This window comes from Pectinophora gossypiella, chromosome 6 (genome assembly GCF_024362695.1).
Source record: "Pectinophora gossypiella chromosome 6, ilPecGoss1.1, whole genome shotgun sequence".
NCBI classification, from domain to species: domain Eukaryota; kingdom Metazoa; phylum Arthropoda; class Insecta; order Lepidoptera; family Gelechiidae; genus Pectinophora; species Pectinophora gossypiella.
The window spans coordinates 258,693-285,847 of NC_065409.1; the positions used below are offsets into that span (position 1 = coordinate 258,693).

At 45.2% G+C, this 27,155-nt stretch overlaps 3 protein-coding genes across 4 annotated transcripts in view; 1 reads left to right on the top strand and 2 right to left on the bottom strand.

Annotated features, from left to right (window-relative positions):
* The window catches only part of LOC126367617 (intermembrane lipid transfer protein Vps13D), a 44,797-nt gene extending 32,594 nt beyond the window's left edge, over window positions 1-12,203 (bottom strand). The window contains exons 1-28 of the mRNA XM_050011232.1: window positions 11,826-12,203; window positions 11,485-11,675; window positions 10,164-10,343; window positions 9,728-9,982; window positions 9,473-9,640; window positions 9,199-9,352; window positions 8,725-8,906; window positions 8,269-8,588; window positions 7,942-8,143; window positions 7,493-7,653; window positions 6,832-7,018; window positions 6,515-6,680; window positions 6,152-6,308; window positions 5,727-5,850; window positions 5,110-5,261; window positions 4,722-4,872; window positions 4,397-4,575; window positions 4,166-4,326; window positions 3,566-3,901; window positions 3,306-3,454; window positions 2,852-2,993; window positions 2,315-2,527; window positions 1,932-2,103; window positions 1,536-1,667; window positions 1,082-1,244; window positions 661-825; window positions 342-485; window positions 127-259 (exon numbers count right to left, since the gene is read on the bottom strand). Of these exons, the coding sequence (XP_049867189.1) occupies window positions 127-259; window positions 342-485; window positions 661-825; window positions 1,082-1,244; window positions 1,536-1,667; window positions 1,932-2,103; window positions 2,315-2,527; window positions 2,852-2,993; window positions 3,306-3,454; window positions 3,566-3,901; window positions 4,166-4,326; window positions 4,397-4,575; window positions 4,722-4,872; window positions 5,110-5,261; window positions 5,727-5,850; window positions 6,152-6,308; window positions 6,515-6,680; window positions 6,832-7,018; window positions 7,493-7,653; window positions 7,942-8,143; window positions 8,269-8,588; window positions 8,725-8,906; window positions 9,199-9,352; window positions 9,473-9,640; window positions 9,728-9,982; window positions 10,164-10,343; window positions 11,485-11,675; window positions 11,826-11,922 (4,936 nt within the window). The 5' untranslated portion in view covers window positions 11,923-12,203. The remainder of the gene's footprint in view (window positions 1-126; window positions 260-341; window positions 486-660; window positions 826-1,081; window positions 1,245-1,535; window positions 1,668-1,931; window positions 2,104-2,314; window positions 2,528-2,851; window positions 2,994-3,305; window positions 3,455-3,565; window positions 3,902-4,165; window positions 4,327-4,396; window positions 4,576-4,721; window positions 4,873-5,109; window positions 5,262-5,726; window positions 5,851-6,151; window positions 6,309-6,514; window positions 6,681-6,831; window positions 7,019-7,492; window positions 7,654-7,941; window positions 8,144-8,268; window positions 8,589-8,724; window positions 8,907-9,198; window positions 9,353-9,472; window positions 9,641-9,727; window positions 9,983-10,163; window positions 10,344-11,484; window positions 11,676-11,825) is intronic.
* Window positions 12,204-12,403: 200 nt separating this feature from the next.
* On the top strand, window positions 12,404-15,861 carry LOC126367586 (uncharacterized). The gene is made up of 6 exons (XM_050011173.1): window positions 12,404-12,838; window positions 12,907-13,032; window positions 13,236-13,277; window positions 13,628-13,695; window positions 13,950-14,153; window positions 14,373-15,861. The coding sequence occupies exons 1-6, from the start codon at window positions 12,505-12,507 to the stop codon at window positions 14,475-14,477; spliced, it is 879 nt and encodes a 292-aa protein (XP_049867130.1). The 5' UTR covers window positions 12,404-12,504; the 3' UTR covers window positions 14,478-15,861.
* Window positions 15,862-15,985: 124 nt separating this feature from the next.
* On the bottom strand, window positions 15,986-27,073 carry LOC126367584 (uncharacterized). Of its 2 annotated transcripts, none has more exons than XM_050011170.1 (5): window positions 26,426-27,073; window positions 25,993-26,235; window positions 25,210-25,323; window positions 18,604-18,925; window positions 15,986-18,047 (listed from the first exon to the last, which is right to left on the bottom strand). In XM_050011170.1, the coding sequence occupies exons 1-5, from the start codon at window positions 26,561-26,563 to the stop codon at window positions 17,794-17,796; spliced, it is 1,071 nt and encodes a 356-aa protein (XP_049867127.1). In that variant the 5' UTR covers window positions 26,564-27,073; the 3' UTR covers window positions 15,986-17,793. The 2 variants fall into 2 exon arrangements, with proteins under 2 accessions (XP_049867127.1, XP_049867128.1); XM_050011171.1 differs by having other exon boundaries at window positions 25,993-26,217; window positions 26,426-26,944.
* Between the last annotated feature and the right edge of the window lie 82 nt (window positions 27,074-27,155).

Sequence of the window (27,155 nt, forward strand, 5' to 3'; positions counted from 1 at the left end):
ATTGATCTTGGAATTTTATAATTCAGACCAGCCCAAATAAATACAAAATAAATAGTTAAATTTGTCCTTCACGCCTTCTCACCAACATCCCAGATAGAAAATATTATCGTCTGTAAATACACGTACCAGTAAGCGGCGTGAAGGATCGCGCGTGCGCGTGCGTGTCCCGCTGCGGCTGCGGCGGCGGCACGGCCAGCACGGCGGCACGCAGCTGCGGGTCCAGCCGCAGCGTCGGTACCGCCGGCTCCACCAGCGTTGCCTGTGGAAATATAACAAACCATTAGCAATATCATTAAAAAAGCAGAGTTCCTGCGCGTACTAATTACTCACATCACACGTACCTGGTCGGCGGCAGGCGGCGCGGCAGCAGCGTCGGCCGCGTCCGCCGTGCTGCTGATCCAGCGCAGCGTCTCCAGCAGCTGCTCGTACTGCTCGCGCCGCGCTGACACGTGCAAGCCGCCCACTATCTTACCCGTCACCTCGCACTAAACACACGGAATTGACAGTCAGTTATCACATTGACGCAAGTGGACAACAAACTCCAAATAATATTAAGAATAGAATGACGGAGATGGATTTATTTTGAATCAAATTCTAGCACATTTCGCTGTTTTAAATTCAAACTTGAATCGCAAGAGTTTAGAGTAGGTGTTGTCATACCACGGTGCTGTCGTCGTGGTCCCCGGGCCTGTAGGCGGCGGCGAGCTGCAGCGCGGTGTTGTGCAGCACGGGTTTGCCGCGCGACACATCGTAGATGTCCTCCATGCTCTCCAGCGCGCCCGCGCCGCCACCGCCCGCGCTACGGAGCTTCTCGCCCACGTCCAGCTGGAGCACAATCATATAGCCATTTCTCTTTCTATTAATACTGTTAAACTTGTTAAGGGTTATAAAGACTACAAAGGAATTCATAGATACTTAGTATGGGCTTCCATCAAATCGAGAAGAAGGGAAAATTTGCGGAGACGGGCACAATTGCCTAATAATGGCGTCTTTGGTGGAAACCCACCCTTAAGATTAATCTTGGATTACAGATCAGTATTACGTTATAACTATAACGAATGAAGACAATGATAAAACCTACCGAGGCGAGTGAGATGTCCCTGACGCGCACGCGATATGAAGTGTGCGTGGGCGGTCCGGGGCGGTTGTTGAGACTCATGCGGCCCAGGTGCGCCACGAACACCTGTGTGGACATGGCGGCGCGCGGCACCACCACCACTGGTGACTCCAGCTCCACTGACACGCTGCACATGGGAGGACACAGAGTTATAGCAGGACAGCTCACCATATACCGATTTTTACGTAGCTGCGAATCATGCGAAAGCGAAACTCGCTCCTCTCTGTCTGCCGCTCACGTTAACCTCCCCCAACAAGACTGGCACGACACAATTCGTGGTCATTTTACAACCCAGTGCGACTCATCTAGACACCTCATTGGTATGTAACCTATTTCTGGCTATTAACATGTTATACATAGACTATATTGTTGAGGATGGCGCGGCGAGGGTGCGTCACGAACACGTGGCTGTGCTGACCTGAGCACGATGTTGTCTGCGGTGAGGTCGGGCGGGTCATCCAGCGAGCAGCCCATGCTGGTGGTGCGACGGCGCGGGGACACACCCTCCATCGACTGCGACAGCTTCGGGTTTGCGTACAACGACTCGCCCCTGCAACACATAACCAACGTCTAACTAGAAACACGTCAAAAAAAATTGATTACGTCATATTTTTTACTGTATGTATCTGAGATAATCATTTTAAATTGTACCAATATCTCGTAGTTGGAGGAAAGAAAGAAACTTGAAAGAACAGAGAGAACAGAAATAACTCTTGTTACCTATGCATTTAAATGACCATAAGTTAAACAAGTTCACTCACGTTGAATGTAGGCGTAGGTTATAGTATGATACTGAAATACAATCCAAATCTACCTTGGATGCACGAGTCCGATGGCCATGTCGGCGGCGGCGGCGCGGATGGAGCGCGCCAGGTTGGCGAGGTACTGCTTGAACTCGGTAAGGCAGGACTGCAGCTCGCGCAGCAGCGGGCCCGAGTGCGTATACCACACACTCGCCACGTGCATCGACACCTTCGCCTCCACCACTGCAATTATATTAACCAACTTACAATATTGCTCGTGTAACTTTCCCTGCTTGGTTGTCAAATTCTTAAACATTGTAGCAAGATCAATCATAAATTTTGTAGAAAATCTAAGGTCAGATTTAGGTGGACAACAGGCGCTGTAATACAAGTTGTCTGGATAAATAAAATGAAAGACCAGTAAAATCTAGAGTATTGAAAACTTTCAGTTTACCTGGCGCGTTGCCATCCTGCGCGGCGTGCACAGTGCGATGTATCGTAAACAGCAGAGCTTTGTCACCGTCATGGTGGTCGTGGTCGTGCGGCTGGTGCGGCTGGTGCTGCTGGTGTCCGGCGGCCAGCACGCGCGAGTGCACGCCGGCGCCCTCGCATAGCGACACCACCTGCACGCCGCCCAGCGAGCCCGCCGCCGACACCACGCCGCCGCCTGACACCGATGTACAAACACCTTACATGGACGTATTCATCTTCGTGTTGGTTTGTCAAACTTATCCTTTAGAATTTGACTTTGGTGAATGGATTCAATCTACGTCGGATGTTTCCACAAATTGTGCCGTATAGGAGAAAGGTTCTAGCTAATATTGTTAACTTGTGAAGGGTGGGTACTTTAGTTCGTCTTTATTTATTTAGTTTATATTAGTGTGATGGGGTACCCATTTGGGAATACAGTCATGAGCTTATGTTTAAGGTACGTTATGTTTATGTCTTGCGTATGTAAACGTGCGTTAGTATAATGAATCAGGTCAATTACCGATAGTGGCCTGTATCTTGGCCTCTCCGAGCGTAGCGGTGGCGATCTTCTTAGCAACCACGGTGCCGTCCAGCACGGCCGCGCGCAGCAGTAGCACGCCCAGCCGGTGGAAGTCAAATGTGATCTCCGTTCGCGTCTCCTTCTACGGTTAAAAAGGAAAATCTACTCTTCCACTGGGACGGAACGGAGCGTAAGCAGCATACGACAGTCGGTCGGTTATCAGCTAGCGTTACTATGATGACTCATAGTAATTTGCAAATTCCGGCGCTCCGTATGCTCCGTCCACGCCTACTCTAATGGTGTAGCTTAATTCGCAACAATGTATCTGCGCATAGGATAACGGAGGCACAGAGAAGGCATTGAGTATACACAACAATACGAAATTACTGATGATGTCACGGGGCGAATTGTTCAAATAAAATAGACAATAAAGGCATACAGAACTTGTACACACCTTAAATTCTTCCTCGGCGGCCGGCGCTTGCTGCGCGAATGTAGCACGTGCTTCCAACGCGATGTCTGATGGCACTTTCTTCGGGGCAGACTTAGTACCCAGCACTCGCTGTGTAAACCCGATCAGCTCCACTATGGTCTCTTGATTTGCTGGACAAAATAGTAAAATATCTCTCTATACTTGGTAAGTTCCTTTAAGTGTAAATAAAATAGATGCAACATATTTGTTGATTCAAAGTTGTAAAATAACTTGGAACTTACCAATAATATCAAGATTGTTGAACAATATATTGGCGATCCTGAGATCTTCGGAGTCCCCTTCCCCTTTGACGAGACAGAGTTCGACAGCGATGAGCGCCTCCGAGTCTACGAGCCCAGCGGCGCCCCAGCCGGCGCCGCCAGCACCTGCGCCAGGGTAATTCCAGCTACTACCAGTAGGCCCAGAAGGCCCCCAATTACTGCCGGCAGGCCCCCACGTGGTACCCCAAGCGGACCCCATGTTGCCCCAAATAGCTCCCGGCATCGTACTACTCGTGTTCCATGTGTTACCCGTTGTCCAACTTGGACCTGGGCTTAGCCGTTCGGGATCGGGCATACCTGCAATACATACATAGAACTTTATAAACTACGTCCATAGTTATGTATGATTTTGAAGTTATAAGCCTTTTACCATTAGAGCATCCGAGACGAGGACGGGAGCATCCAGGCTCCTATTCTGGTCATGTAGTGAATTTCGAAGCAAAGTTACAATACTTTATATAAACGCAGGTCCTTTTGATCACGAAAGATACCCTTGAAACCGATGGTTTAGGGTTCCAGCCTGATGTTTTATATGTATGTACAGTTGTCACAAGTACTGACCAGCTTTGTGCGTATCTCCATGATGCAGCGAGTATAGCGCCTGGTGCAGCGCGTGCGGGTGCGCGTGCGCGTGCGCGGCCGGCACGGGCGACGCGGGCGACGTGGGCGACGTCGGCGACGTCGGCTCCGAGTCCCGGATACTGCCCGACGCTGTGTCCATGCTGAAACAATACTCATATTGACAAGAACAATTAAAGGATACTCTCGATAACTGGTGTACAGATGCCATACCCGACATGTTTGTGGCTGGCGACGAGCAGTTCGAAGTCGGGCCCGTACGTCTGCAGCGCGTCCACCAGCAGCAGGCTGTGCACGGACAGCGACAGCGACACGTCCAGCGGCCGCGCCGTCAGCGCCGCCTTCACGCCGCACACCTGCACCTCCGCTATGCTGCGCCCGCGGGACTGCACCTGCAACACAAGTTATACTATAATAGAATATTACTATTACATTGCAAGGGCGGATATTGAACATTCGAGTCATAGTAGATTTTCTCTATCTCTCTCTCGTATGAGCTAGTTTCAGGGTTAGGTAGGCTCTTGCATGTGTGTGTTACCTCGAGGGACATCTGGTCGATGTGGAACTGCAGCATGAGCAGAGTGGCGTGGTGGTGCGCCGAGTGCTCGGATCGCGGCGTGTCCGAGCTGCAGCTCGCGTCCTCCTCCGCCACGTTCGTGCGTTCTGTGCCCGGCTGCTGCTCCTTCCAGCTGCGGAACACAAAATCCATTCATATTAAACCTAACTATGGACCTCGTAAAGCACCTTCGCTGTCCTAAGGTCCTAACTAACGAGACTCGAGGAAAATTCTGCATCTCAGACCGAACTTAAGGTTGAGGTGTTTGAGAACGGATGAACCATTGAGGCAACCTCGAGATGAACAGCCCCGACCTGGCGCTGCCTCAGTTGAATGTCCTAGGATATTCGTAAGTGGTAGTAACACTGACGCGGGGTCGGCGATGAGCGCGGAGCTGGCGATGACAGCGCGCACGGCCAGCAGCTTCTGCTCGCTGAGGTGCACCACGAGGGCGGGCAGCGAGCCGCACAGCGTGGCCGTCGGGTACTGCGGGTCGCTCGTGTGCACCACGCGCCGCTCCGCCTGCACATGTTATAACGATCCATGAAGTATTGTATTGGTTCAGGATATGTATTGATACCACAGCGTAATTCGATATAACGATATTGAAAAGGCCCCGATGCCCTTTAAAATCCAATTCTCATTGTTTAACTATTGTATCTGGATCACATGTAGTAAAGGCTTAGACACCGAGGTTAGACATCATAATTTCTTATAAATTCTAAAAACACATTTTGACGATTCGTAAAACTGGTCCATTGTTTGATATTACACGAATCACGTTGCGCTGTGAGTGGGGAAAGTCAATTTTACATTTGTGCATATAAAAGTAGGTAAGTACGCAATGTCAAATAGCAAATTGCTTTGTAATTGAATTACTTCAATGTGGCCTTTTAAATTTCTATAGCAGTAGTATCTGAAGCAGTACCAGCTATCAGACGGTTATCGGCAAGTACCTATGCCTGAAATTATATGTACAGTACTGACTTGTAGTGATATACTGAATCTGTCGAGCAAATGCAGCGAAGACGTGGTCTTGGTGTGTGCGTATTTCCAGTTGTCTCGAGCCCGGCCCACCAGGATCTGCAGGTCGCTCAGCTCTATCTTGTATCTGCAACCAAATCACGTTACTGTATATACTCATTGCAAAGTAGAAAACTATCGAAATCTGTCACAGAAAGCGAAATTCCGAAATTCAAGAGTTCGTCCCCAACGGTACCTTAACTTGACCAATATACACGTACAAGTCAACATAACTGATCTTTCTAAAGCCTGTAAATAATGACGTTTGCAAATTAGAAGCACGTCGACTTACTACCGGTTGACAGACAATTAGTGGAATGACATACATCGAGTTTTGTGTCCTTTAGATACGGAATCCTAAACCTTTAAAGAAAAAATAAATTACGAACCTGTCATAGAGGCGTGTGTGCAGGTTGGCAGCATCGAGCGGCGCGTGCGCAGCGGGGTAGAGCGGCGGGTCGGCCGGCGACAGCAGCGACGCGGGCGGCGTCGAGCACGGAGTCATGAACAGCTCCTCGTCCTCCTCCGTGCTTATTACGGCCGCTCCTAGCAATGTTGCAATGAATACACAGTGGTTTGGTATCGCATTATGTATGTTTTAAATAGAAATACCAGCAGTTGAAAAGCTTTATATACAGGTTTGAGGCGTACGCCCGACGTTCAAATGTAATCTCCTGCGGATCAACTGGACACTCTGTAGACAAGTGATGTCAACTCAATAAGCACGGGTTATATTAGCCGTTGTACGCTACCTGCAGCTGCGGCATCATCTCCCCCGCCGTCAGCAGGCACGTTGCAGAGCCGCAGCCGGCCGAAGTCCACCACCAGCACGGACGCCTCGCGGTCGCACAGCTCCTCCACGAACAAGATCTGCGGCGCCGAGATGTCCAGTTCCACTTGCCACGAACGACGCTCGCCCTGCAAGACACATCATAAATAATGCTGGCTTATAACACATAGTCCCCATTGAAACTAGATGTGTCGCATCTAGTCGCAATGATAGCGCTCGTCGCAGTGAGACGGCGCGATCCTATATTGTAGGGACTTGTGATGAGCGATGTATAGTTACAGGGTGCGGGTGCATCATGTGCTCGATGTGCGTGATGAGCCGCTGGCGCGTGTGGTCGCGCACGGAGGACATGGCGAGCCGTGGCCGCGCCCACGCCGCGCCCCACGCGCCGCGCGCGAAGCCCAGCGCCCAGCGGGCCGCCGCCGCGCACCACACCACCTCCAGCGACTGGGACTTCACCCACAGCCTGCGGACAAACACCCCCATAACACCTCAACAACATACGTCGCAACACGTTGCGTCCGCGACGTTCATGTCGCGGTCCCTACGTAACACGGCCACACCATACAAAAATCTCAGCCAGACAACCCGCGCGTGCTCCCTTACTCCTTAACGGCTTAAACTGCCCCCGTCTCTGATAAGGTAAATCAATCGGTGCGGAGCGGAGAGTGTCCCTTCTATAGGTAGTGTTATTGTACATTCTATGCCCCGTAACGCCGAGATTGTGTTAGACCAAGAACTTGGCAGGCTTAAGAGTCGTCACCATCGAACCTTACTAATTTAGTCATTATACATATATTAAAAGGTACATACAACGTGTGTGAACGATGTGGAACTTTCTGCCGTTATATTAAGAAGGCTGAAATTTATTTTATTGACGGAACAGAACAAAGAAGCAGTCGTTACATGAGTCAAGAACAAATTAACTATAGGTACACACTTATAATCGCAGTTGAGTCCGAAAGGTTTCTTCTCGTAAGTGAGCTGGAAAAGCGGCTCGTGGTCGTCGGGCGGCGCCGGCGCCGGCGCAGCCTGCGCGCGGCACCACGACATGGCCGCGGCCGAGGGGTTCATGGCGCTCAGGCCCTCGCGGATCATGCCCTGCAATGTACCACTATACTTGAGTAATAGGAGAAGTGCCGAATTAAGCGAGCAGTCACGTCACCCCATATTTGAGCTGTAGAGCTGCTGCTGCTGTGATAATTGATAATAATACTAAGTAACCATTGCTGGCGAGAAGTGAGTGTATATTATACTATACAGTCTATACCTTCGGGGATACAGGCGCGATACTGTGTTATATAACGTGGTTAGCAGTCGTTAAGCGTACAGGCCACATAGTTTCGTTTAAAAGGAGGCTTAAAGGATGAGTGGACTATGCTAGTGTACCTGCGGCGCGATGAGCACGGGGAAGAGCGTGTTGGGCGTGATGCGCTCGCGCAGGCAGACGGCGCCGAGCGACACGGCCAGCAGCAGCGAGGATGCGCGCGGCCGCGACTCCAGCCGCACACACACGCTGCTGAACTGCAGCTCCACGCCCGCGTCCGTGCCCGGACATTCTGACCCGCCATGTTCCGTGCCGCCATTTATGCTTTGGACCAGAATTCAATTACAATCTGGATGTAACAATAAACATTTTCATAAAAAACAATTTAGCAAAGTTTTAGAGAGTGTCAAACTACCAAAATTGAATTATAAATTAGATCGTGAACTTACTGTTCAGCCTCGTCCACTTCAGTGCTCAGATTCAGACAGCCCTTGCTGAGGACAAACTCGAACTTGCCGAAGACAGTGTCCCTCTTCAAGAGCGTGTTATTCTCCAGACTGTCTGCGATGACGTCGAGGATCTCCTCCTCGAGGTCGGGCGCGGGCGGGGGCTCGGGAGCGGGGGCCGGCGGCTGGTGGGGCTGGTGGGGCGGCTGGCCGTACCAGCCCCACCACTGCGGGAACCAGTGCACCAGCATGCTGCGCCCCGACGGCGCCGGCTGCTCCGACATCGCGACTGGCGTCGCCGCCGGCACTTTGCGCATCGCCACCTGCACACAAACATTTTTATTCACATTTCTTTGAATACACGAATTCGTTCATTCCGAGTGAATGCGCCGGGAGTATCTCATTTTTAGCAGGAAAATTAAACACTTGTCTAGAAGAGTTTCCAACAATGTATTTGACCTCTCTAAGCGCCTTGAGGATGTGCAGCGGCATGCGCCACTCGTACTCGTCCTTGGCCCGCTTGGCGGCGGCGGGCAGCGTGGCGGCGGGGTTGGCCAGCACGAACAGGCACGTGTCCACGTACGCGCGCGCCTCGCGGCCCGCCGCCGCGCACGACGCCCACGTCGGCCGCGGCTCCGTGACTGGAATACGACGACAGAGCTTTATAAGCCTCGAAAACCGGTATAAACTTATGTAGTTTTTTCCAGGTTATTATTACTGGTCTGACTGCAGCTGTTCGCAGTACAATGTTACGCGGTAAGGCACTCCGTGTAATCCATCATAAATAATTTTGCCAAATTCCGGGCTCCATTTAAGAATACAATTCATACATTAAACAACAGAAAAAATAAAGAGTGTTCTTCAATTGCCCGGTCCGTCATAAGGCCTACCCAAGCTACATAGTTTTGAAACTAGTGTAGTTTATTAACTCACAGTGGTAGTGGTGCGTGTGACACTTGAGCGCGTAGATCCACCACTCCCTCGCGTGGCCCTTGACGGGCGCGGCGGGGCGCAGCGCGCGGAACTCGCGCAGCTTGGCCACCTGCTCCAGGCCCAGCGCGCACCCCACCGCCTCGCTGTACTGCCGCTGCACGACACACAAACTATTAGTATACCTCAATATTTGAATATGATCACAACAAGTACCTACTTTTTAGAAAGCCTGGGACACTTGTCATTCATATTCAATAAATAAATACCGACTCACCGAGTTGAGATTGAGGGCGACGGTGTGCAGCGTGAGGTGCGCGGTGAGCCTGGGCCGCGTGCGCGAGCGCAGCGGCTGCGCGGTGCGCTCGCGCCGCACGCGGGCCGTGGCCGACGCCGGCTCCAACAGGTAGCGGTGCGTAGCCTTCCACGTCTGCGCCATGCGCTCCTGACCATCGCAAAACAATACATACAATCACTAGTGATATCATAACAATATCATTTTAAACAGAGACAGACAACAAACTCAACTAACCGTAAGCTCGTTGATGGTGCAGTTGGCGAACATGGCGGCGGGCCCCGGCATGGGGTCCCAGTAGACGGCTAGCTTCTGCAGCTCGAGCAGCTTGAAGGAGCAGCCGTCGGGGTCGGGCAGCAGCGTGAACCCGCGCCGCCACTCCGCGTCGCACGACTCCGCCGACAGCGCCTCCGCCGTCAGCCCGCACGCGAACGCCTGGGGCGAGCAGGTTATCGCGTCCTCGAAACGTATGTGCACGTCGTTTAGCTTCAACTGAAACGTAAATTGGTAGTATTAGTTGTATTTAAAATATAAATAAACTCATTCATTTTTAAAGTAGTTTACTAGCTACACATTTATTTGATAAAGTTCTACAACATTCTATGTTAAGTAGTCACAACACGGCATCCGCAATTACAATGACGGACAGTAGAGAGATGTGTCGACAAGTCACCTGTAGGTTCTCGACGATGTTGGCGAGCAGGCCGGTGCCGTAGCTGAGCCAGGAGGAGTATGACGTGGCGTAGTAGCCGGCGTCGGCGGCCTCGTGCTGCACGCGCCATTCCGCCTCCAGCGCCTCCAGCAACGACACCTTGCGCTCGTGCGCGATGCTCGCCTCCACCTCCGCGTCCCACTGCCGATGACATGACTATCTTAAGTATCATATAGGTAACACAAGGGTCATACACCATAACCAATACAGTTAGCTATATTGGCCATTATAGACGGTGATACAGCTCACCACCTATCATGTGGGTATAACAGAAAGCTTGGTGAATTGTGGGTACTTAATATATAGTCCAGAGATGGCAAGAGGGAAACCACTGCTCTATTTTCCCTAAAAAGTTACATGGAGAATGCTACACCAACAAGAGTGGCTCTTAAATTAGTCATGTATATATAGTTGTGAGCATAATATATTATGTTTGTCATAAGAAATAGGAAGAAAAGGTAAAACCAAAATATTAGTTCCTTATACAAACATGCACCTAATTACTTACAAAGATCAGATTAATTAATCATGATGTAAGATCATCACGACTGGTTTAAGAATGTAACATAAACATATATTTTACTTGTCATGAAATTAGAAGTGTGTATGAGTAGTAATGATAACAAACAAATCCCAAACAATACAATGTCAAAGCAAGAAAAAATTGAGATTACCTGCCACTATCAGCTAAGTGAGGTAATCTTATCTCTACAAGAAAATAAAGACTGTTATGTCACATGTCTAGTATCAATGTAGTCAAATGTGTTTCAAGGATAAATAGTATAGCTGTACTGTGCCCGTGACCTGCACATTTGACCTTTGTACAGAAATATCACAATGTGTCATTGCCTGCCTTTTATGGCTCAAATATAAAAAAATATTAAATCACATATTAAACTGTTAATAAAATCCTAGATTACTTGAACTTTATTAAAAATAATTCTTATAAGATTTTAGTTACACATAGAAGAAAAGTGGAAATTATACCAACAAGTAACTGTAGGATATTTATCAATATTATCATCAGCCAGTAATATACTACTGCTATAAATAGAACATTAATATAATTATGTAAAATACATATTTTGTACAAAAAATATACAAATATTTAACAAAACAATTGTTTGTTTCTTTGTGCAATAAAGAATATTACAAAGGTAAAAGAGGCTATATTAAGAGGTTTTATTTATTATGATTTCAGGAAATGGTAAGTATTTTTAACTTGTTAATTTGTTCCATATAAAAACAGCAATGTGCAAGCAATGAACACAAAAATTATTACCTCATCCAAATTGACCGGAGCTGCAACTACATAGAGCTTCTCTATGGCTATAAGCCAAGGAGCAGAGCGGATCTGCCGCACCGGCACTTGCAGCTGCACTTTGCCAATGAACCCAGCCTTCACCTCCACCGGTAAACCCAAGTGTCTCAATGCATCCTTCTTCAAAGGTAGATTCTCGAGTTCCACTTTCCCTAAAAACATAAAATTGCCATTCAAGACTTGATCTGAGGCAATAGTTTCAAAGCAAGAGGTAAAGGTTAGCCTCCTCAATTAATGTTGAAGCAGTTTCGGCGTTGAGTGTTATGTAAAAATGGCCTATAAACAGGATATTTTTTTATTACCTGAGAGCAGGGCCACGCTTAGCTGATCTGTGTTCAAATTTTCGACATATTTGCCGAGATAATTGTTCAAAACCCAAGCTACTAGGCCCTCCAACATCGTGCATGGTCGATGAGGACGTGACTTCAGTTAATTTACATCCACGAAAAAGAAGGTTCAACTGTGTTATGACGACTATACGACTATTGATCACAAATTAAGTGTTTCTCGCGCGCGTCATACTATTTTGGCAAAATTAGTCAACAATTGCGCAATTCTGACTCGTATAGTATTTTATAATTAGAATATTGTTTCCATTTGTTCCCAAATAAAATTCTTGTTCGATTTTCTCATGAACAAATTAACAATATGACAATTATGACAGTTTTATGTGACAGTCAGCTGGCGTGCAGCTGACATTATTATTTTTAATAGACTTGAAAGTCTTGAAAACTTGCAAATTAAACCTAAACGAAACAATAAATCCGCAATGCAGGATCTTGCATATGCCGCTTTAGAAACGTTCCGTTACATGTATTTCTATCTATCTATTTCATAAATCCATCTGAGAATGACATTAGATCATAGATGACAATTTCAAACGTAAAACAGAACGTGGTTATACTTCTTAGGTCAATCGCAGTTTTTTATTTTATATTTTCTAATGTATTTTAAGTAAACAGTTCTTTATTATTGTTAAAAATGAAAGTGGCACATGTGTTACGAAGATTTAGTGGCTTACCCTTCTATAGTTTAAATGTATGTTGCCACAGTAAAGCAACAAAGCTGCAAGTGCGATACATTTCTACATTAGGATTTCCTAACTCGAAAAGGTTTGCTCCTGTTGCTGTGAAAATCCGTAATCTAGGAATAGGACCTACTTCAAAGGATTTTGACGAGCCTTCACAAGGAACTCCACCAATAACCAAAGCACATGCTCAAGAGCTCGTACTCCATTTGACTGACGAAGAGAGAAAGGTCCTCTTCGATGCCCTACAAGAGTATCAGTCTAACAAAATTAAGGATGAATTTGAAGGTAAAATATTTGGGAAGTCTAAGAATGTTTGACTTATGTGCTGTATTAAAGAAGAATTACAATTTTAGATAAGTTGGCGGGCCATAGGTGGAGGACCAAACTCGGCAGACCCAGCAAGGTGCCGACGCTGGGCGACGTCGACCCCACGGGCACCTACTGCCCTGTGCCCGAAGATTGGCTAAAGAAAAAGTATGGTGAGTAGGTATACAATATTGTCAATATAATGATTTTCAAGTGGAGGTTAAATCTAGTTTGAACCAGTGCAAGGCAGATGATGTCATTGACCAGATTGTTTTATGATTTTATATTTGTATGAGTCAAATATTGGTAATGAAGTTCTATGAATTATGTTTTATTTTTGTAGTTTATTCCTAATGACAGCTTTTTATATTTCCAGCTGCAACAGTGCCCAAGCCTACAACCAGGGAGCTGTTCCACTGTGAGTTATCACTGCTGCCTACATTGCAAGCTCACTGTGTAAATAAACCTAAATCATTGCCTAATCACCTTCAGTAATAACTGATATGATGTGAATAGTTACTTTGAGTTTAAAATGTAATGCATTAAGGATCTTTGTACAATAGCAGAAAATGTATAGACTCGTTTTAGACTATTGTATTAATTTAATGTGCAATTTCATACATTAATGACTATTTAACAAACATTAAATTAAATAAGAGAACTGGCTATTACTGGATGTTTTTTTACAGTTATATAAAATTAAAATGTATTTGTAGGAGTAAAATAATATAGTAAGGTATAATGTATAAGTCTGATTTATGTTTTCAGTATCACTAGCAAACTCAGTACCTTTCATTGGGTTTGGTTTCCTGGATAATTTCATCATGATTATTGCTGTAAGTATTTTAATATGCCATATTTATTTTCTACTTACATTTATTTGTAAAGAGCCAAATATCCCAGAACACACCTGACTAGTTGCAAACGATTTTGAAAAGTGACAGTGATAAAAATCTCATATATTTTATCAATTTCGTTTTTCGACAACTTCATCAAGGCCCATGATGATCTGTCATGAGTAGAAAACAAATAATTTATTTTACCTTTTTTGTTTTCTCTCTTAAGTGTGTTTTCGTTTGGTTTTTTGCAGGGCGACAGTATAGAGAGTAGCATGAGCGCGTACATCACGCTGTCGACGATGGCGGCGGCGGCACTGGGCAACACGTTTAGCGACGTCATCGGCATCGGCTCCTCGTACTACGTGGAGCGCGCCGCCGCCTGGGTGGGGCTGGGCGCGCCCGCACTCTCGCCCGTGCAGCTAGACATGCCCGTCTCCCGGCGCTTCTCCAACATGGTTAGAGGACATTGTTCACTACAATAATCATCATTTAAATACTGGAAAAACGACCTTATTCATATTGGTATTGGTTATGCATGTGTATGACAGCACTCAGATTGCTATACTCCAATAATATTATAGTTTGAATGAAACAATATAGTCTCTACCCAACATTCTGTGTAAACTTGGTGGCATGTGAGCTGTAATATCTACCATGTGTTTGTACATTGTCAGGGGCGCGTGTTGGGCATCACGCTGGGTTGCTTCCTGGGCATGACGCCGCTGCTGTTCAAGGACGACGAGAAGAAAGCAGACAACAAGAACGCAGACGCTCAGTAGAGGACCGCTTCCTTCGACATCGGCGCGAACACCCCACCGCACTCTCAACAGAGCGCAGCCGAGGGATGGTTTGTACACACACCAATTTATAGAACAAATCTATAAGCAGCTCATTTTCCGATATGTTTAACGGATGAAGTTATATTTAGGCCAATTATGTACTCTTGTACTTACCTATTATCGAATCTCCGCACGAGTTTACTATAGCACAATAATTAGAATAGTATGCAAATTTGAAACTGCTGTGCAGTAGGAGTATCATTTTAATTATGTAAAATGCTTATAATGCTCTGACTGACTAGGTCACTCCCTCACTCGTAATGCACACAAATCAATGTAATTAGGGGCACATGTTTATATCTTATAAAGTCGTATTTTAAACATCAAAATGAAAATATTATGTATTTATACATCTTGTTAGATGGATAATACCATATAGATATATGTTTGTGTTGCTGTGGGTGTAGAATACGAGGGCTCTGTGTTAATGTTTCTGAATGTTATATTCTGTATATGAACGAAAGCATAAAATGCAATAAACTAATTACCTATATTATTAATCAAGTAGCGTTAAGTGTGAATGTAAGACTAAGAGAATTTATTGATGTTGTTTATCTACGATTTTATAAATAGATTTTCGGAACTTTTTATCTTCATCATGTTTTTTATAAATGAGATAGTTCAAAGTACTATGAAGTGTTTCTTGCCATCGGCGGCTGCCTAGCGCCAATGTGGTCTGCATCTATATCAGCGTCGTGCTATATTCAAACAACTGTGAAGCAGCAGGGACTCTATATCGTGCTGCATTGTAAGTTACCGATACTTGTCTTCCTCATCTGAAAGTATTTCTGAGCATTTCTAACTAAATAAAATGTAACATCTAGTCATTGCATGTGTATAATACGTATCATTGTTCCAGTACAAATGATTAATATATCCTAAGGACTAGTAAAAGTACATATTATACTATAGACGAGTAGATTCACCTATGATGCGGAATCCTTTAGTTCTGTATGTGGACATAGTGATCCAGAACATGGCTAGTATATTGTGACAGTTATCATATGACAGAGGCCTGCTGAATCTACCTCTGGCTAAATAATTAGTTTTATGTTTATTGAACTAGTTTAATGATTCGCTTTTTCAAATAAGGTCGCATTTGACCACAGTACCACTTGACGGTGAGCGGCGATGGCCTAACATGCATCCTAGATGTTAGTGTAGCCATAAGCTCTAGCGTTGACTAAGATTAGAGTATTCGGGACAACAGACTGCGGCAAATCAAGTCCTTTGCTATTTGTTTTAAAAAATAGGAAGATATTATGTTTTTATATTGTGACTTTGCTTAGTTTTAAATGAATATATTATTTAAATTTGAAGGTCACATTCTATTTTATTACACTCCACCCGACTTCGATGGTTCACTCAATGTGACACATCGAACATTTGAGTTACTCGGTATTATTTATTTTGTTACTTCATAGCATAGAAAGAAATGAAACAAGATGTCTGTCATCACAATCATGGTTTAATAAATAATTCTCACTAGTCGATAAGATTATGCGCATGGAAAGCGTCGACAAAATTCGCGGGGAGGGCTCCGGCTATACAATAGCAGACGGACACCTTACACCCATGACACGAACTCTTGTACTAACCGGCACACACCCGCCGACCACCGCCCGCCGCCCTGCTGCGCCACCAGCGCCGAGCGCCTCCACTTACTATGTACGAAGGTTGTCCGTGTAAATACTGTACTTAAATTGTACTAGCGTAATTAATAGTCATCTATTTATTGCCGAAAATTAAATATCAAATACAAATTTCATAATATTAGGACGATATTTTCTTTAATCTTAGCACGAAGGGTCGTCATACAAGAACCATTAAATCACTTATTTGGTAAATCACGACTAGATTGCTCAAAGTTGCATATAAAAATGTATAGGTAGATGTGATTCGTGTACAACTATCACTTATATTATGGCCCGAAAAGGCGGAGAAATGAAGATACTTTCAAAAAATAACATTCGTCTTAACACTGGGTGAGTGCGCACTGTAAAACTTTACAAATTGTTTACTTAACAAACTACGTCAGAATTGCTTAAGCACAGGCTAAGGTAGAACAAGGATTGGTCGAGAAGTCGCGTAAACAAAATGAGATCTTAAATATAAGTGACGCGCGCGCGTGCGCGCTTGCACACTACGCTAACGTACGTCTTGTAAATAATATATCACAATTTTCTTCAAGAAATACAAGAGTCTCGAATATTTTACTTGTTGATATTAAGTTCACAACCAAAAATATAAAATTTCGATTTATTTCAACCTCGCAAAATTTTCTACTGCGGCTGTATTCGTCTGCGGCGGCAACACCGGCCGACAACATTTTGCTTACAACTAAAATATGCATTACTAATGAGTATCATTGTATATACATACAAAATAAATGATATAAAACGTAGCCGAGCTACCTGTGTCGCCAGGACCAGCCAGGGTACCGTATGTACAGCGTAACAAACTGAGGAATTGACATCGAGATTGCTTTCATTTAACGTCAAATTACAGCATATTGCAGAGTATTTCGTTTGCTAAATATGCGCAATGCATTTCGTTGGATGTATACAAATATATAAATGTGTATATACTGATTCCGGACTTCGATAAAGTTGATGTGGAATTATTGCCATACTGTGTGGTACAATAGTTTTATAGTGCATTCAACTATTGCAATGCGAAAGTAAAAGCTGCGCACATTTTGCGAGCAAGATACCCCTCTGCAGTGTGCTCTATAACTAAGATAAGAAGTGGAATTGAACATTTTCAAAAACAGATTCTGATCCCGTTTTTTTAATGATTTGGTACTTCAGTTTACACGCCGTTTTACACAACTGGCACTGGTTTTCTTATAACTACATCACGGTAAAAATAAATATACTGAAACTTAACAGCTAAATGCAAATAACCATTCAATCAAATCAACATTCAAAGTTATCAAACCGATACAGGTAACGAAGCGTCGTCGTCGACACCGAAATAAATATTCCGTTATGATCGCTCATCGTTTTTAACTATATAACCGACCAATCGTTCGATATCTCTACCTAAATTTATCACCGGGAAACTATTCCACTTTATAATAACTACCTAATAGCTGCTCTCGATATTTCTGCGGCCAGCTCGGGGAGCGCCGACCGCGCGATCGCGGGGTTCGGAATATACGCGGGCCAGGGAAGGGGGCGCCGACCGCGCGATCGCGGTGGTCGGCGCTATCATGCGCGGCGGTGGTGCTAACACACGCGGGCCAGCGCGGGCGCTACGAGCCGCTGCGCTCGGTGCGGCCGTCGGCGTCGGTGTAGTTGCGCTCCAGCCGCTGCAGCTGGGCGCGCGCCTCGCCCGCCGACACGCGCCGCCACGCGCCGCCCGCGGGCCCGCGGACCGCGTACCGCGACTCCTCGAACCCCGAGCGCAGCCCCAGGATGATGCTCAGCGCCGACGCGTCCTGCCCGTGGCAGCCCGAGTATCGGTACTGCGGTTTCTTGTCGAACCGACACCCGCCGGACTGCGCGCCTGCCCGGACGAGAGGAAGTCATGTTACACACGGCGGCGATGGTCAGAAGAAAACAGAACACTATTCGTTCCGCTAGCACTAGTCGCATGCGAAGTTAAACTGCCTTACGTATTGCATTGGTATTCGTATCGTATCGGTTTTGACACGTAGAGCGGATGAAGGATAATAGGATTCCGAAAGCAGTATATAAACCGAAGGTTGGTGGTAGGAATGGCAGAGGAAAACCTAGGACGTACATTGACCAAATTGGAGATGTCCTTAGAAAAGGTTCAGTACAATCTACTCTGAACCGGCGCGCGTGTATGAAACTTCTTCTTCTTATTGTGTGGGTTGTGAGGTGAAGTACCAACCTCATCAACCCTGGTGTCAGGGTTATTATTCATCAAGATCAGGAAACAATTGATGAATGTAGAGGAAGCAAGAGAAGTGTGTCAGGATCAAAGCAAATGAAATTCCATGGTCTCTGCTCACCCCGATGGGAAATAGGCATGAGCTTATGTATGTATGAATGTGTACAAATCGCCACGATGAAGCCGCACACAAAATATAACTCACCGATGGGCATGATGCAGTCGAGCGTGAGCGCGCAGCGGATCCAGGGCCGCATGATGGCGGCGCTGGCGGGCGTGTCGGCCAGCACGAGGCGCTCGGCGTCCACCATCTGCACGAAGAGGAAGTCGTCGAGGGCGGCGTGCAGGTAGTGGAACATGCGCGGGTGCGTGAGCGACGTGACGGCGGCGCGGCGCGGCCAGGCCAGCAGCCCCGCCGCCGCCGGCGCCGCCGCGCGGGCCCACAGCGCCGCCAGCGCCGCCGCGCCGCCCGCCCAGCGCCAGCCCGCCTCCACGAACACCACGCCGCCCACCCTGCTCAGCGCGTGCTGACCAAGCACATGCAAGTTAACATTGTTACTTTTGAGATTAGCTCACGATTAGTCTAATTCAAATAAAATGCTAAGACATTGCAGGCTGAAATATGTGTTGTGGCTGTGGCGTCCTCTATTAATAAATATTTTCTTTCTATTTTCAAATCACCTGATTTGTTGATCACTTCGGAAGGCACGTTTAACTGTTGGTCCCGTTAATAAGGACCCCTTATAACGTAGTAAGATTAGAATGACAGCAGGACAGAGATATAGTAGGTACATCGAGGTGAGAGATAATAATATATTTCTCTTTCACACTAACGGTATTATAATAATAAAAGAGAATATCGTAAAAACCTTTGCAAGCCTGCGACCTGTGACTGCTCAGTAATGGGTTGTAGGTAGGTACATAGACAACCATTTTTTAAATATTTTTTATTCACGTTCACCTGGATCAGGTTTTTTTGAATACCATTCATAATGATATCTGTCTGCCATTGTTCGAGTGCCGTCCGCGTCGCATCAAGCAAGCGCGCGCCTAGCTCTGCGAGCTGCGAGGCGCGACAACAACTGTTCACGGCCGCGGCCGCCGCTACGGTCAAGGTCACCCACTAATATTGGAAGCATATTTGTGATGATGTTACATTATGCATTATACACAAATACCAATTTGGACTTTTAGATATTCTCTATACCTACTTCCTAACTTAAGCCTCTATCCAACATTTGTATTGTGTTTAATTCTGTTAAGTATGTGAATATCGGGAGCGAGACGCGCAGGCGACAAGCAAACTCACGGGCTAGTTGCACACTGTTTTATTAGACAAAGGGAACTACCGTCGCAGCGGCGTTAAGATATAACTTATAGACTACCCACATATATACCAATCCCTCCCCTTTTATTCGATACTAATCACAACACTATACTAAAAATAACGTTTGAAGTCCACATTAAATCTACTTCTTAAAGCACGTCGTTGGATCGGGGGTTCATCAGCTGGCTCGCCGACTGGTACCGGCTGTGGGGCGTTATCACGCATGCCATCGCTCTCTGCGCTTGCCTCTTCTCCCTCCACACTGTCGAAAGATTCCGCGCTCTCGGCTCTTTGACTCCGGCTGTCGTTCACCGGCGGATCTGGTTCCTCGCTTGTTTCTACATCACTGTCACTGTCTTCGGGCAACACTATCGACGGCGGTTGATTAACCGGGGGTCTCTTTGGACATATACTCTCTGTAATGTTGCTACCCGCTGTGACTTCTCCCGCTACTCTCTTCCTTAAGTGATCCACATGCTTATTTACTTCGCATTGTAGCTCTGGCAGATACACCGAGTAAGTCACACTTCCCGTTTTCTTCGTGATGATCCCTTCGATCCAACACTGTCCTTTATTATTTGTGTATTTTTTCACCCATACACTGTCTTTCACGTTTAATTGTTTTCTATTTCTACCTCCGTACGCTCTAACCTGTGAACACTGCTGACGTTCTACCGCGTGAGAGACGGCTGTGGACGAAGGAGCGACTTTCGGCGTCAACAAGTCTAGCCTGGTGCGCATGGAACGGCCGTACAATAACTCGGCGGGTGATTTACCAGTTGTACTGTTTTTGGAGTTTCGATAATCGAAAAGAAATTTTGCTAATTTTACCTGCTCCATAGCCTTATTATTATTATTTAGGATAATCATTTTCAAACCTTTTTTCACAATTTTAACGAAGCTTTCCGCTTGTCCATTACTGGATGGATGATATGCCGGCGAAAACATGTGCTTGATCCCGTTTAGCAAGCAAAACTCATTAAACTCGTTTGAAGTAAACGAAGTGCCATTATCACTCACCACGACGTTAGGTATACCTACCCTCGACATTAGGTCGCACAGACTATTAATTACCGCCTTGGTTCCGTATGACGACGTCATCGGATAGCACTCCACCCACTTAGAATATGCATCTACTATTATTAAATACATTCGGTTATTAAAAGGGCCTAAGAAATCCAAATGAATCCTATAGAAAGCGTGTGGCGGGTGGGGCCACGGCGCGAGCGGCGCGTGAGGCGGAGACGGACGCAACTGTGCACAAACGACACACGCCGCTGCTAACCGTTCCAGGGTCGCATCTATGCCAGGGAACCAAAAACGTTTCCTAGCCTCTGCCTTCATTTTAACTATGCCAAAATGAGAACTATGCAATTCCCTACAGATGACGTCGTATAGGCTTTCCGGAATTACTACCTTGTGACCGCGCATAAGTACACTATTTTCCCATGACAATTGTAATCGACAATTGTAAAAAGGCTTAATTTTGTCCTCATTTACCTTCCGCGGCCATCCGTTCATTACGTAACCAACGACTCTCGTCAAGACAGCATCCCGCTCGGTGTGGCGCCGCACCCTATCTATTGTGACCGGCAGAGTGCCCTCCACTACGAAGTTAACGTAAGCGGCCCGCTCCGCGCACTCGGGGGGCTCCCCTTGCGCCTCCCCTCCCGGTAAAGATAACCGTGACAAAAAATCGGCACTGTTTTTATTGCTGCGAATGTACTCAATTACGTAATTATACGCTGTTAAAAACAAAGCATATCGCTGTAATCTGTTCGCCGTTACCTCCGGTACTCCGTGTTGCGGCCCAAAAATACTAATTAATGGTTTATGATCACTTCTTAACACGAATGGAACATCTCGCCCGTACAAGTACTGGTGAAAACGCCTAACCCCAAAAACTATCGCGGTTGCCTCCTTCTGTATTTGTGAATACCTTTTTTCCGCCGGAGTTAAGGTTCGCGAAGCATATGAGATCGGGTGTTCAGTACCGTCGTCACCTATTTGTGATAAGATCGCTCCGAGCCCGGTCGGGGACGCGTCCACCGTTAAAATTATTTTAGCCTCTGGATTAAAATGCGCTAAAACCTGATCTGACGCTAGCAATTTTTTAATTTTGTTAAATACCTTATCGTGTGTCGATGTCCATTCCCATTTAGTATTTTTATGTAAAAGGTGGTACAAAGGACCTAAGGTAGTCGCGGCGTCTGGTACAAAATTCCGATAATAATTTGCCAATCCCAAAAAGGATTGTAACTGCGACACGTTTGTTGGTTTCGGCGCTTCTAAAATCGCTTTAACCTTCTCCAGGGATTTCCTAACACCGTTTTTATCTATTACGTGCCCTAAATACGTTATCTCTTTTTTCATGAACTCGCATTTACTTTTCTGCACTGTTAAACCGGCTTTATCTAACCGCTCTAAAACCGATGACAGCCGCATAAGGTGTTGCTTTTTATTTTCCCCTGTTACTAAAATGTCATCAAGGAAAACTATAACACCGTCTAACCCAGACAAAACAGTTTCCATTGCCCGTTGGAAAATAGCGGGTGCGCTCGAGAGTCCGAATACCAGGCGAGTGTACTTAAAAAGACCTCGATGCGTGTTTATGCAAGTTAATAGCTGTGACTCATCCGATAACACAAACTGGTTATAAGCCATCGACAGATCGAGTTTAGTAAATTGCTCCCCATTGTGTAATTTGATAAACATTTCTTCATAGGTAGGAAACGGATATTTTTCTACTAACAGTTGTTTATTTAATGTCACCGAGTAGTCTACACACAATCTAATAGTACCGTCTTTTTTAAGAGCGGGCACTATGGGTGATGCGTAATCGGAGAATTCTACCGGTTCTAAAATACCTAAATCAATTAAGCGGTCTAACTCACTATCTATTTTTTCTTTTAATGCGAAAGCGACCGGTCTCGGCTTGAAGTAAACCGGTTTAGCGTCGGGTTTTAAATGTAGTTTAATTTTATATTTATTAAAACAGCCGAGATTTCCGGAAAAAAGTTTTGGGTACTGATTTATTAGATTTGCGACAGCTTGTGTATCCTCTTCACTGACGTAGTGGACCTCGGACGCTGGCGATAGTTCTAACCTAAACCCTTGAATAAAATCTCTGCCCAGCAGCGGCGGCCCGCCGCCGCGCACTACATATATATCGAGTGCATGCGTACTCGCGCCGTACGTGACGTTAGTTCGGATGACCCCTAATGTTTGCATGCTACTACCGTTGTAACTTGTTAATATTTTTTTGGCGGGTAATAATGGCGCTTTCTCGAAAATAGATGAGTAAGTCGAATCAGAAATAACGCTGACCGCTGATCCGCTATCGATTTCGAACTCCAAAAAACGATCACCTATTAAAACTCGCTCCGTCATTGGTTTTCCATTTTCGCACTTAATATTAAATAATCGCTTACCATCATCTCCTTCATCCATCGACCCCTCTGTCACGTATTGCACCTGCGCTTTTTGATCACACATTTTACGTAAATGTCCCTTACGTCCGCATTTTTTGCACTTGTAATTTTTAAACCTGCACCTGTCGGATTTGTGATTGGTATATCCGCACACACCGCACTTCTCACTCTTTACGATGCTAAAAACACCTTGCTCGGCGATAGCGTGTGCCTCTGCCGCGCCCGGGGTGGTGCTCCCCACGGCCGCCGCCTTCCTCGCGCAGCGCACGCTCTCAGCCACCTCCACAGCCTTCGCCAAAGTGAGACCTTTCTGTTCTCGGGCATATAGCTTATCCCGTTCGGGACCTGCCACCATGCCCATCAGGAACCTGTCCACGAGTGCCTCCTCGAGACTTTTGAACTCGCAGTGTGTCGCCAACCCCCTGACACGTGCCCCCCATTGAGTGTGCGTTTCCCCTATCTGCTGAACCGCTGAAAAAAAACGATGTTTCTCCGAGAAGCCTACCCTCTTCGGAATAAAATGTTCGTCTAAAATATTAATTATTTTGTCATATTCCACTTCTTCCAGCTTCGCAGGTTGAGCTAGATTACTAGCCAGCTTATGTGTTTGCTCGCATAACGCGCTCAGCAAAATCGCCCGTCGCTTGACCTTGGCCTTGTCGGTCGTGTCGTTCACGTCGTTCGCTATGAACCACATGGAAATCCTGGATTTGTAGCTTTCCCAGTCTTGTGTCTGGTGATCAAACGTGGAAAGCACACCAAACGACACTGATGCTGTTGTCGAAGACATTATACTATCGCGGGTACGCTCGTCGCCACTGTTAAGTATGTGAATATCGGGAGCGAGACGCGCAGGCGACAAGCAAACTCACGGGCTAGTTGCACACTGTTTTATTAGACAAAGGGAACTACCGTCGCAGCGGCGTTAAGATATAACTTATAGACTACCCACATATATACCAAATTCAATACGCAACGCGGAAAGGAATTGCTGCATAGCAGCAGCAGGAAGTTGTATCCGTTGTAATTACCAAACGAAGACTTATTAAGTCTTCGCCTAGTAAGTAGGTAGATAGTTCGCGTTACCGTTTACTGATAATCTTATAAGAAAACAAGGCAGCCTTGCCGTTTATCTTGATTCCATTATTAACGTAGACAAAATAGATAGGAATTTGAATAAGCTTGCGAAACTACAACAGAACATAATAGACTATATTATGTTTTATAGGTATGATCAATCAATGGTCGCAACTCTACATACTACGCAACTATATTTGAAAATCCTATTATCTTCAAGACACTGTGGAAATCATATCGATACTGAAGTAATAATATGATGCCATAAAAAGTTAGGGATAATGAAGGCCAAGTATTCGTATGCGGTAATCACGCGGCTTAGTGTAGCGCGCCAGAGTACAACGTAAACCACGTTCGGCGCGCATCATCGTCCCGTACTAGGCAATGGTAATGTTATCTGCGGCGGCGCGGGCGAACAGCTACGACTATCACTCGAGTCGAGTGTTTGCACTGCCATTACCAACGCGTCATCTAATGCACCTATTAATAGGATAAAATTCGAATGAAAGAAATTTTAACTAGACTTCTAAGCCTATGAATGATGTAATTAATGACAAATGAGTTGTTTCTTTGTTACTGTTGAATAAAAATTTTCCATGACCATTTTAAAAGTATAATTAGCAACCTAGTTTGACCTAATTTCCAGCACACTGCATTATCACGGCATTGTAATGTCTAGGGTGTAACTTCTTAATTATGGTCACAAATGAGCAGTTGCCCTCAATTGCACCTGCCAAGTGCTTGTAATTTGACTACATATTTACATGAAGGACAAAGGTGACACACTCACATCTATAAGTATGTGATAACGTGAGTGATGAAATGATTGCGATGCGAGGTACCTGAGTACTTGTTATCAAATGATAACTTTCAGAATGTATGAAACAATTTCAGCATAATGTAGAATAATTAACGATAATCAATAAAGAAGTGACACGCAGATACAGATTTGGTTTTGGTACAAGAGAGAAAGGACCTGTATGATAAGAGGCCGAAACGCGTGTATGCTCTCATCACTCACATGCGAGGGGAATTCATCTAGGTCAAAGTCTATCACTGCACACTTTGACGAGTTACAATAATTCTGCACCTGGAATGCATATTATAAAAATACTACCACATTAGGTATATAAATACCACGTAAATCACACAAATACCTCACATACAATGTATGTCATGTAATTAATTAGTTTACTACTCAATGTGTGCACTAACATGTTACAAATACAGGGTGCAAGTGACACCATGCAAAATACTGACGGGGATAACTCAGCTCATGACTCTGAGTTAATATCAAGTGGAATTTTCCATCACAAAATTCATATCAATTTTGTATATTTTTAAATTATTTTCAATTCTATACTTTTGCAATAGAAATAGCCACTTGGTATTAACTTAGAGCCATGAGCTGAATTACCCCCCTCAGTGTTAGTTACAAGGTGTACAAGTATGTACAGGTATGTATGGGTGTCAGTCATAACGTAATGAAGACACTGTCTGAATCATCCTTCAAAGTTTTTATTATATTATGTATAATTATTTTATTATGTATAAAGTGCCACTAACACCCTGTATACTTAAATGACGAACCTATCAAAATAATAGGATTTTTTGTCTATTTGGGTAAGTGTTGATCGCTATAAATTTTAATTTTTAAAACATTTTCCTTGAACAGCAATAAAATTTACCTCAGTGTTGTACATGGTAAAATGTACAGTACAGGGGCAGTGTAGATATAAGATAAAAGTTACATAAGTACCACAGAGAGAGAGTAGGGCTTCAAGCCGAGGTTGTAGAGCAGCACGGTGTAGGGCAGGCGAGCAGCGGCGCGCACGAAGCTGACGGCCGGCGCGTGCGCGTCGCCGCGCACATGCGTCACCAGCGCCGGCGTGCTGCTGTTGTGCCACCGCTCGGCGCCCAACAGTCGTCGCATGTAGCGCTCCTCCGCCACCAGGTTGCTCTCCTCCACATCGCGCAGGTTCTCCTGCACCGCCACAGAGCCCTGCTTGTTGTTATATGTGCTGTCTATGTGCTCTCATCCCCAATTAAATACAGATTGCTACTAAACATTCTAATACATTGGTTTCAACGCAGGTGATAAACACGCAGGGATAGTAATGTTTAGATTTATTGATAATAGTTTTAATAAATGTGAAATAAAACTACATTGAGGTATAAGTTGCAGTAAGTACCTGAAAATCTTTGATGTGTTGATGAGTTTGTGTGACGATGTTCTGGATAGACTGCGGCGGTTGGGAGTGGAACACGATCAGGAATATGCTTATCGCGAACACCGACGTTGAGAATACAAGGAAACTTTTAGTTTTCATCTTGCGTATACATTCTCACCGGGACCGGCTAACATTCGACACCTCCTGGCGGTAGCAAAAGCCTGGACATTTCACTATCCTGGGCCTACATCCTTTTAATATTGTTCTTTCAGCAAAATAAAATAAATCAATATTACTGACACGAGCGCGAACGTACTACAAACTTTTAAGAAGCATTTTCGCACGTGAAACTGTAATACTTAGAACAACGTTTGTAATTTTTTTAAGTATTGCTACAGAGTTACAATAGTATTTGGAAATTATTTTGCACAAAAAATAAAAAAAATACGAAAAACCACCCGCTTCCATTTGTCTTTTTGACAGCAACAATGGAATATAGTAGAGATGTCCATCCACTAACCAGTTTACTTAATTATTGAGCAAGTCAAATGAATGAATCAGATAGACTCACGGTCACAGACTCACCTCAACATCAAACTTCCTATGTTGGTTATATTGTCTGTAGAAATTTTATTTTTAAAGCCCCTGAGTCAAGTCATACAACGACCACGTAAACTCATTACTCATACTTTCCCAACCAAAGTTTCCAACATTTTAAACCCTTTGTTTTAACATGGTTTTAATCCAATTT